The 12,315-nt window shown below is 27.3% G+C and overlaps 1 protein-coding gene across 1 annotated transcript; it reads left to right on the top strand.

The window, feature by feature from the left end:
• The first annotated feature begins 3,793 nt into the window (after positions 1–3,793).
• LOC108340109 (protein CASPARIAN STRIP INTEGRITY FACTOR 1) lies at positions 3,794–6,193 on the top strand. The gene is made up of 3 exons (XM_017577335.2): positions 3,794–3,996; positions 4,599–4,654; positions 5,855–6,193. Exons 1-3 carry the CDS (start codon positions 3,915–3,917, stop codon positions 5,993–5,995), a joined length of 279 nt encoding a protein of 92 aa, XP_017432824.1. The 5' UTR covers positions 3,794–3,914; the 3' UTR covers positions 5,996–6,193.
• The last annotated feature ends 6,122 nt before the right edge of the window (positions 6,194–12,315 follow it).

The raw sequence follows: 12,315 nt of genomic DNA, 5'->3' as shown, positions 1-12,315 counted from the left end.
GTGAGAGAAAGGAAAATAAAACAATTTTGCTTTCAACAAAAAAATGATAAAGAAAAAGTCAATTAGAATGTATTAATACGATAAAAGAAAAATATATATCATATATATTATGATTTTATATTATTGTTTTAAAATTTATGTTTCTAATGATTTTTTATGTTAAACGATTTATGTATTTATAATTATTATTATCATACTCAATAGTTTTATATCACTTAGGAGTTTAAATTAATCACAATTTAAATATTTTTTCTAAAGATATCTTTTAAATAGAAAATCATGGTATATAAGATTTCAAAGTGGACAATATACATTATATGTATGGTGATTAAGATATCTCTCGACTTAGAATAAGAATATTATAACACTCACCGTTATATCAGGAAAAACATTCTATCTCTTAAATTCTTATTAAAAATAATAAAATATTTTTCTTAAACCTCGACTAGAAGTAGATATTTAATAATATATTACAAAAAAAGGGGGTTTATATCACTAATCCAAACTATTTTTTTTTATTTTGTAATAAGATTGAAATATCTTAAATATTTTTTATATTCAGTAATTTTTTATTGCTAGGAAAATAAAAATCTTTACAATGAATGCGTTTAAAGTTTAAATTCATTTCATTAATAAAAAATTAAGAAATAATTATGATCTTGATAAGTTCATATAATTGTTATGGTGAGAATTGCGTTATATTAGTCCAATATTGTATTATAATTTATTGTAATCAGTCATATAGATTTACATATTTCTAAATCAAAGACTTATTTATAACAAGAATTACATATATGAAAGTTGGATAAAAAAAAAGAGAATAAACGTGCACACTATCTAAGGTACTTTAAAGTTTAATTTTTATAAAAAATATTAATTTTGAACATTATTATTTAATGTAATTAATCCTAATTAAATTTTAAAATTTAAATTTTGAATCACGATACACTATTAAATTAAACACGTCTTTTTAGATAAACTATATCCTTCTAAAAATCTGTCATATAGGTGACTAATGACCTAATGGCTATTCAAGTGGCTTGGAATTGTGAGGCTATTGTCTAAAGGGTCCACGTGTTGGGTCCCTAATCTTGACAAATGCTGAAAACATGTTCTTTTATCATCCCTAATCCTTAACACCACTTGTATAGGATTATATCTTTTCATATATAAAATCATTCACCTTACAAAAAGACACTATATTTTAATTAAATTTTAAATTTTGCCCCACCGTATATATTATTTGAAATGACATGTTTTGATTAATTGATTAGGTCAAGTATACAGTGAAAAAAATGCTAAACACTTATATTTTATACCGGTTGAAATTTATCAAGTATAAAAAGTGATGTGATGACAATATTATAAATATGATAATTATTTTTATATCGATTATCAAAATCAATATAGAATGTGACACGATGACAAAACTATAATAAAGATAAATTTTTTTTATATTAAATTGTTATAACTAGTTAATTTTTCTTATAACTTTTAGTAGGGTTGTTAAGTGATAGAGTTATGTGTGTGATATGTTGTGACATTGTCGTGAGTTGATCAATTATTAATGTGTAAAAGAGGTGGAGAAGAATCTTTGTGATAGAAGATAATGCTTGACCTAATAAGGGGAGCCATAAACATCCTAAAACCACTTTAAGAAAAGAGGTAGAAAAAGATAAGAGTTTTTAAAACATTACAGTGCTCATCTTTATTCTCCACCAATGTCCTTTCATTGATGTTTGGTGCTTTGTCCTTGTCGTTAAGGATAATTGGAAGCACTATAATTTAGAATACTATTTTATGCTAACCTAATATCACTTTTTTGTTTGGATTCATCTTCTTTTAGACCCTTCTGCGCATGCTTTTTCTAACTTTCCATTTCAACCCCTTTTGAAATTTTACCTTTTTATATAAATTTCCATGAACTGGATGATTAATAGATAAAACAAATCCATAAGACTTAATTAAAAATAATTAAATACGTAGGAAAAACTTAAAACTTAATTAAATTTTATTAATAATAATAATAACTAGACCAAATTATTTTATTATTAATTTCGATCGTGCCTATCATATTAACGGTTAAGAATATGCTTTTTTTTGTCAGACAGTCGTCATGGGAGAATTCTAAGACAGAATAACGGGATTTTTTAAGTAGATAAAGTTATTTCTTGATTAAGGTTATATCAATACTTCATGTTTAGTGTTCAGAAATAGAGTTTGAGTGTGCTTAGAAAAGTTATACCATTAACTTACTTGAAGTTTATATGTTATGAGTTTAGAGTTAAGAAAAATTAAGTTAATAAATTAGTTGATAATAATATTAAGTGACATAAAATGGTATATTTGATTATTTTAATTATAATAGGATACAAAATTATAATTACAAATTTTCTTAAAATACCAACAAATGAAAGGTATACGTGCATGACGATCGTAAAAAAAAGATTATGTTAAAATGTTTGTAATTTTTGTTATATTCTTATTCATTTATAACACATTTATATATCAATATATATATATATATATATATATATATATATATATATAATTATCAAGTAAAAATATGTTCATATATAAGTATTTGGAATAATTCAACTTATATACGTCCGTAAAGATTATACAAAGAAAAATAAGGCTTGAACAAAAATAAAAATAAAAAAAAAGAAATTACCTCGTAAATTCTCAACCATTCATTACATAAGACAAAAAAGTTTTGTTGGCTTTATAAAACATAATATTCCTGTCCAACCCAATAGGTATATTTTTTAATTTTTTTTCAAAAATACATTTATTTGGATTATATTTACATATTATAATTAAATATTGGGAATTTAATACATTATTTATTATTTTAGTATTATTTATTATAATGTTATTATGTGGATCTAGTAAATATTATTCCAATAAAATTATAGATTAATGGTTTATGTTGATTTTATAAATTTTTCAAGAAATATTTACTCTTTTATAAACATATGAATATCTATTTATAAAAGATTATAACTCTTTTAGTGACTTGAGCCTCGTTTACAGATGAATTTTTCTCTTTTCTCTCAATCGCAAAAAAAAAAACTTTTTCTAGACAAAAAAAAAACAATCAAATCAGAATCTTGTCACTCGACAAGTTGATACTCATAATAAGATCACATAGAATTCTTAATCTTTAAATTTTGGATTTTCAATATCTTTTTATATTATTTATAATTTTAAAAGGAGTTGTTTTTTATGCATAACTAGCTAGTAGTGTAAACGATTGTACTGAGTTATGCAATAAGAAATTATTATTCAATCAATTTTTAAGTTAGTTATTTAAAAGTCTCCTATTCAGAATGATGATAGATAGTGGAGAAAGTTGTATTATTCAATACTACACATACACTATTAACCTTTATAAGAAAGAAAGGGTACCAAAAACATAGTCTTGAAGAAAACTTTGGTTTGCTATAGAAAAATGGAAATTTGCTGTAAAGTTTTCGGATAAGTAAAAAAAAAAAAAAACCTTTTCAATCATACAAAAATTGAAGTTTCCATGTTGCTTTGAAAATATATTTTAAGTTAAAAAAGGAGGGGCAAAAATAAAGGTTTTTGTAGGGTAAGAAAATTGAATTGTTTTATAGGGGTATATAATAATTTCCACTAAGGTCTAATTTGAACTATTATCCTAATTAATATATGTGACTCCACTAACTTCTTAGACTTAGTGCCCCAACAAAAGCAAAGTGGTCTACACACACCTTTTTTGTTTCATTATTTTTATATACTAAAGAGTGCCAACACTTACTTTCAAAATTAAACTGTCAACTTCAGTTTTTCCTTCAAAAGGCTTCCTCTGTGGGGAATTTATTGTTCCTTGCAATATACATAGGAAACACCATTTAACTTCAAACCTAGAAAAATTCAAACTTGCACAAATGGGTACTCTCATGCTTCTCAAGAACTTCATCCTCCTCTTTCTTCTAATCTCTGCATCATTTCTATCACCATCTTTTGCAGGTGGGTCTTTTTAGGTCTTGGTTACAGTTTTTAGTATAAAATAAATCAGGTATAAGACAGAATCTATGCATAAGTTCTTCATTCACACTTATATATATATCCTTCACTCATTATGTTGGAGAGATATTGCATGCCTAGAATAAATGATTTTGAGTAGTGCATGTATGAACACACACATATATATATAAGAGTTTGTGGGATACATAGAAGTTATTTTGATATTTTTTCTTTTGCCAAGGAAAAAACACTTATAATAACATGTGTATATAAACATATGAGAAGTTTAAAGCCATAAATAACAGTGATATTGTTGAGTTCAGGTTAATTTTGATAGCTGGAAAGTTAATCTAATATATAATGTGTTTGTATCAGAGTATGGGGTTTTGATTATATATATTTACTTCATTTGCAGCTAAGTGCATGGCATGTGATTAACTGAACTTTATTCATTGAAATTTAACTTTTCATTATTATATGTTATTCTACATACTGTATATTCACACATACACATTCATGTAATATGTGCAAAACTATAAGGTCTTAAAATTGTCTGATGACATTAACAGAAGTTTTACCTTGGTCTGTGCTTAATGCATCTGCAGCTAGACGATCCAAGGATATCAGGAACTTCACGAAAGATGTGAATGCAATTCAAGAGGTATGCATGCCTAACAATGTTTTGATCTTAATCTGTTTATATATCTTTTCTTATACAGTTTCTGTTCCTACCACAGTCTATAGTTTTATTAAGCATTTCTGCAATAGGTTATTCACATGTATGAATCAGTTTTCAAGAACAAAGTGTTTTACCTTTCTGATATGCTTCACCCTTCTTCAAAACCATATGATAAATTCTGAATAAATATTGGTATCTTCTTGAACATCATGTTAGTTATTTACGTATCAAACAACACTGTCTATTTCTCTCACTGTGAAACCTTGTGGTTGTACCTAACAAAATGGTGCAGAATTCATGAACTACCCATACCTTCCTATTTGAAACATGTTCTTTGTTAATTTCTATATATCTTCTTTTTCTTCTTATTTATTCAATCCTTTGTTATTGTTCTTATGTGTGTTGTGTGTGTGGAGTGTATTAGATGATAGAGAACATAGAAAATGAGAGTAATTAAACATGCATATATAATTAGACACTACTAATATAATATTTTTTTACAGAAAATTATTAGTAACATTTCTTAAACACAATCTCTATTACTAGTTGAATTTAATACAAATGATCGATTTTGATGGTTTCACTACACATGCAATGATTTTCACTCTTTTGTAAGTAACTTTCAATAATTGTAATCAATCATAAAATATTTGATAGAAAAAGTGTTAACCCTTTCCTTATTCTATATATATTATCATTTAATCATAATGTGTATATAAAATTTATATGTTTGGTTATTTCTATACTAATTTTGTTTTTTTTTATTATATCACTTGCCTTTTATATAGAGAATTAGAGTGAATAATTTGTGGTTTTTATTATATCACTTGGTTTTTTTTTATAGATAATTAGAGTGAATAATTTGTTTTATTCTATGTTGTTGAACCTTAAAAATACATTGATGTTAATATATTAAAACAAAATTAATATATTTTTAAATATGAAAAACACCTAAAAAGTAGAAACCAAAAATTGAGCAGAAATTCAAATTAGAATAATCATCTTGAATGTCTTTTTAATACTATAATATACTAAAAAAATAATTAAAACTAACTATTCATACTTTTGACATTGTGATGATCAAATTGAGATTAAGAATGTATATTTTTAAAATTTTCATTTCTTGATAAGCCTCCATGTGCATGAACTTTACACTCAGCCTATGGTTTGTCACTTTGTTAGGGAACACCAAGGAAGGCACTGAATAAAGAAGAAGTAAGAAGCATCCATGAGAGGCTTCTTAGGGCTAACACAAAAGACTATGGAAGATATGATCCATCACCATCTCTTTCAAAGCCTCCTTTCAAGCTCATACCCAATTAACTTAACTCCAATCAATATTATGAGAATCTTGGAAGTTGGTGTATTGGCATAAAGTACCATAAATAATGTGTTGTTATCTTAATCATGTAACATATAGTATGTCATATAGAAAAAGAAATACGGTTGGAACCCTAGTAAGTTAGTATCATAATTATATATATAATAGATCTATTAGAAGATGCATGTGTGTTTCACATAGTTCAAGTTTTGTTGTTTGAGCCCATATATATATATATATATATATATATATATATATATATATATATATATATATTATACATATATATATACTAGGTGTTTTCTTATGTAGATATGATGGTAAATGTGTACTTATGTGAATAAAAGTAATTAATGATATATTTGTCTACATCTTTTTGTTTCTTATCTTAAATATATAAGAGAAGAAAGTATTTGTTAAAAAAATAACAAATAATTTTTTGTTGCAAATTTTCTCCATAAACATTAATTAAGATTTTAATTGTTATATATATACACTATGAGTTTAAGAACTTCTATAGTTAATCAATACAACAACAAAAAATATTTTATTTGTATTTAAAATAAGATCTTTTATTTGTACTTAATCCGTTTAAATATTTTCAATTCAGTCTTTATTAAATTTTTGTTATCTATTAAGTGTTCAAAAAATTTATATATTTTTAATTGAGTTCCTGACATTTAATTTTTTTTCTTTTTAATTAGTTGTTGTAGCTATAATTTTTATCTTGTTTACTTGTCTTCATAAATTAAGATAATATCGTGATTGTTATAAAATATGAATTATTTTTGTTATTTTAATTAAAAATTTGTTGAAAAACAAAGGTTTTTATTTATTTCTAAAGGATTGATGGAGTGGATATAAGTGAATATAAGAGGAAAGAAATGTGATAGTGGGATTGATTAAATGAAGGGTGTGTCTGAACTTGAAGATGCAAGAAAGAAAGGATGAAGATGAGGTTGTTTGAATTATTAAGGAAAACAAAAGAGATTTTAGAGGAAAGTTTCTTGTGAATGATATAATGAGTTTAATAATTTAAAAAAATATATTTTAATTATTAAAAATAGAACATTATCATTTTATCCTTATCATTAATAAAATATAATAATATGTTGATATGAGTTTCTCCTCTGTTCTCTTCGCTCATACCATGATCCAGAGGAGTTCAATCTTTCAAATATGTTTATGCTGTCTGTAAATCACTTCATTCAAACCTGCTTTTCTTTCCTCTCCTTTACATTACATTACCTCAGACAAACATTAACTAAGCCTTAAAATAATTATTATGAAAAATTATAAATTATACTTTATGATTGGATGATTGTAAAACAAAAATATTTATCAGTATGTAGCCTACTTTATATCAAACGGGAAGAAATCAACATTTAGATGTGAATTTTTTTACTACGAAAGAGTAAAAGTTCAATCTTTTTTAAAGAAACTTTATATGACTTTTAATTTCAAATAAATTTATTAACGAACAAGCGATATCCATCTTTAATTATAGTTAATTATAATGAAAGTACACTAATTACATTCTTATAGAAATTTTCCATTCTCAATAAATATTAATAGTTGAGACAATATTTGATATTATATATATATATATATATATATATATATATATATATATATATATATATATATATATATATATATATATATATATATATATATATATATATAGGTTTAATACATTATTTGGTCCCTACTTTTAGGGGTTTGGTTCAAAGTGATCCTACCTTTTAAAAAAGTTCAGTAAGGCTCCATATTTCGTTAAAAAATGTTCAATCCGGTTCTTTTCACTCACGTCGTTAAAAACATAATGGTGCAATGTGGAGTTATGAATATGTGGCACATTTGAAGAGGTTGTACTGTGTAAATATTTTAAAAAAAAATTAAAATGATATGTTAGGTGCAAATCTCAATAGCCACACCATCTGCAAATCCTCCAACCTGGTCCAAAACCACTCTCTGATCATGATGGAATGACAACGCCATTGCATTTGCATTATAGGGCTCCACCTCAATAATCACCACCTTTGGATTAATCCTCTTCACATAACAATCATCGCAGAGTAGATAACTCCCGTTTCTAACAACTTCCTGGGAAGTTTTGTCATCATATTATAAGCTCCACGAATCTTAAATGAGAATCCGGTGGGTACTGGAGGGAATCCGGCGATACCCGGGAGCGTGGGGGAGCCACAAGTTGAGTATCCTCAACGACGACGGCAGCGGGGGAGGAAGAATGTGCGGCCTCCGGCGGCTTGTATGCGAAATAAGAAGCAACCCTAAGTTACATTCTAGAACAACTCGAGAGAGTGCGCAAGAGAGAAACCACCACTTTTTGTCCTTCACCATGAGCGTAATGAGTAATAGGGAGAAGATTGTGAGTACCAAGGAGTTGTGCAAGGACCCTTGTTGCAGTCACAGGATTTTCTAGGAACCAATGGGCCTTTAAAGAATTCACTGGAAAACCCAGGTAAGGGGAGTTAACTTTTTGATGTATTGATTGAGCATGATGTGTTTCTTTTGAAACTTGTTAATCTTGAGAAACTATGTGGATAGATAGTATACCTAATTGGAAGGTTGTGGGTTGCTAAGAAAAAAAAATGGTTTGGGATGTTATTCCCAGAATATGAATGCACGGGTTGAAGGATTACAATGCATGTGGTTTTGTAGTAAGGAAAAAGTGCATATCGTGAATCTTTGGAGGGTAGTCGTAGGTTGACTAGGTTAAGAATGTAAATAAGAGTAGGAAGTGTTAATGTGCTGTATGAGTGAAATATGACAATAAAGTGCATTGGTGATGGGTTGTGTTCTCAATAGAGATACCAACATAGGTTTATGTGGGTATAATAAATTATTATTTTGTAATTGCATGGAATGTTTGATGGGTATTAAATGTATGGAAGTAGTATAAATGTGGAGTAATGTACTGTCATCACATGATGGTATGAGTGTGTTGGGTAAACTTTAAATATTTGTTTGGACCCATGCACTAGAAAATGTTTTGTTTGTATGTAATTATGTGAGCACCAAAAGTGAGAACTAAAATAGTCACCATATTTGGATGTTTGTGCTTTTATTTATGATAAATGGGCACCTTGTGGCAAGAGAAGAAGTGCGGCACACTTGTAAGTGTGTGCACCGTGGGATTGGGCAATAGAATGCAAAGAAGAGAGAAATCTCACGGTTTTGTGAGAGAAAGAAAGGAGAGGGTCTTCGATAGTGTGTGCAGCAAAGTCTTGGTGTTTTGTGAGAGTTATTAGTGTGAGAAAGAGAGAAAGGTTCACCACCGTGAGAAACCAGAGAAAGAGTGGAGTTGTTGCATGTATTTTTGAGTCATGTGTTTGTTTGTGAGTTGTGCATCACCATGAGAGAAAGAGAGAAAATGGGTTGTACTTTGTGAGTTGTATGTTGTGTAAGTTTGAGAGTTTAAATTGTTGTCTGTGTATTTGTGTGTTCGGAAAAGTAATCCAGAAAAAATACAAAGAGTATATATTTCTCAGATATTATACTACGAGTTGATACCATGAGAACATATATTTATTGTTCACAAATTTCTACAGAGTGCATGTTTTCTTTTTGTAATTGAAGAGTTTCAATGCATGTGGGGACCCGGTAAGATGAAGAAAAATATTATATGGGTTTATAAAACTGGTGCATTGTTGGGTGATATAGGGTGATATAGGGTGGAATAGTATATTGGGTGATAAAGTCATTTACGTTTCTCTCTCTGTATTTAATTTTTCAAACAACCATTTACGTTTCTCTCTCTGCATTTAATTCTTTCAGTCACATATTCATGAAATTGCACAACTCACTTAGGTTTGACCACTGTAGCATTTGTGTCGTTATGTTTTTCTTAACGGTGTGAGCGAAAAGAATCGAATTGAACATTTTTAACGAAATATGGGACTTTACTGAACTTTTTTAAAAGGTATGATCACTTTAAATCAAACCCCTAAAAGTTGGGATCAAATGATGTATTAAATCAGAGAAACATTAACTAAGCCTTAAAATAATTATTATGAAAGATTATAAATTATACTTTACGATTGGATGATTGTAAAAGAAATATTTATCAGTATGTAGCCTACTTTATATCAAACGGGACGAAATCGACATTTAGATGTGAATTTTTTTACTACGAAAGAGTAAAAAAGTTCAATCCTTTTTAAAGAAACTTTATATGACTTTTAATTTCAAATAAATTTATTAACGAACAAGCGATATCCTTCTTTAATTATAGTTAATTATAATGAAAGTACAGTAATTACATTCTTATAGAAATTTTCCATTCTCAATAAATATTAATAGTATATATATATATATATATATATATATATATATATATATATATATATATATATATATATATATATATATATATATATATATATATATATATATATATATATATAAGTGATGATATATACTTCTGGGGTGATGTGACATCATAGTCAACTACTCACTACAAGTAGCTATAATAGTGAGTGAGATGTGATGCATAACAATGATAAGCCTCCATGGATAGAGGCAAGTGTTAATGGAGAAGTCACCCTCATAGTCATATATACCAACCATAACATTCTTTACATTTTCCTACTTTGATTTTCTTAGGTCTACCAATTTCATTTCAAAGACTATAGAGACAAACACTAAATTTAATCATAAATATTAAATTATTATAAGAGTATCCAAATTTTGAAATTCTATATATATAATATCATGTGCATGATTGTAGAGTAGTTATATAGGATGACATAGTTGTCAAAATATTGATACCCTTTATATATATTGACTTTTAAGTGTAATTCAAAATTTTCATAATAAACTTGTTGGATGACAACTATTTTTTTTATTAGTAAAAGAAACATAAATGATTATTTAATAAGTTAAAAAGACTTACAATTTTATTGGTGTGTTATTTTGAAAAAATAAAGAATAAAACTTAGAAATACTCAAGACAAAAATTGTAATTTTTTTTATTTAATTTTTTTATAATAGATATAATCTGTTTATGTTTCGTATAATTTTTATTATGAATTATATATACTTTTTTCATGTTTTGTATTTTTTAAAAGAATAAATAATTTTTCATATAATGATAAATAATTTATCAATTTTGGACTTTTATAAGATAGTTGAGATGTTAAAATTTATAATGATGTTTAACATAATTTGATTTAAAAGAGAGAAATTGTCACTTACTTTTAAATATGACAATTACATAGTAAAATTCATTAGCGTAGTAGTATTAAGCATATTTCCTGAAAAATATAGATGAATTAAGTAATGTATATTATGGTTATTTTTTAATTATTTTAAATAAATTGATTTATTTTAAGGTTGTGAGGAAGAAAAATTCAAAAAAGTTGGGATGATTGGGATATAAATTTTTAAAAAAAGAATATTAAAGATATTATACGATTATTTTTAGTCTGTGATGAAATACAATAATTATATTTCTTGTTTTTATTAAAAATAAAGAACATTCCGCTAGCTACATACTCTAAGTAAATATTTATCTATACTTATGCATAAAGAGATTTTCTCTTTCAATTTTACTTTTTAAATAAGAGTTTTTTAAAATTAAAATAATTATTTTTTTAATTTTACTTTTTAAGTGATTGTTTATTTAAATTAATCCTACTTTTTTTTATTTGACTATTTTGTTTTTGCTTAATACCTCTCATGATCCCTATTTTTGTTAGGTGTGCTCGATTTGGTCCTAGTTTTTTTTTGTTCAATGTTATTCTAAAGAAGATAATTTTTGTTCAATTTAGTCCTTTTTGCAGACGCGTTTAAATCGTTAACGGCAGACAATACAGGTGTGCACAAGACTAATGAGATGACATTTAACTACTGCCACGTCACCATCTTCTTCATCCTTCTGCCAAAACAGATACCGAAACCCTACCCTAGCGCCGTCACTGAACCCTAATGCCACCGCCGCCACAAACCTCGTCCAAAGTCATCATGGCGTCGTGAAGTCACGCTTGCAGAGAACCATGGCAGTCATCACGCGCAACCTCCATGGCCACCACCATTAAAGTCGCGATCTCCCCAAATCACGAAACTCTCCTCAAGCCACCATCCTACCCTGATCACCTCCGCGCCTCCGCCATCACAGGATTTTCTCAAGCCGCCACTGTCAGCATCTCGTACCTGCAAATCAAACACAAGCACCCAGAAATAGAGAAAGTTGAATCGCACCACCCAAACCGCTAAGTCTTCACCGTCAATAATGTTGTAAGCCAACCTAATCTCGAACTCCATTCGAATCTTCGTTCTCGCACATCAGCCATAAATC

The sequence above is a fragment of the Vigna angularis genome, chromosome 5, assembly GCF_016808095.1.
Source record: "Vigna angularis cultivar LongXiaoDou No.4 chromosome 5, ASM1680809v1, whole genome shotgun sequence".
NCBI classification, from domain to species: domain Eukaryota; kingdom Viridiplantae; phylum Streptophyta; class Magnoliopsida; order Fabales; family Fabaceae; genus Vigna; species Vigna angularis.
Note: the sequence above shows the minus strand (reverse complement) of the source record. Positions and strands in the feature narration are given on the sequence as shown.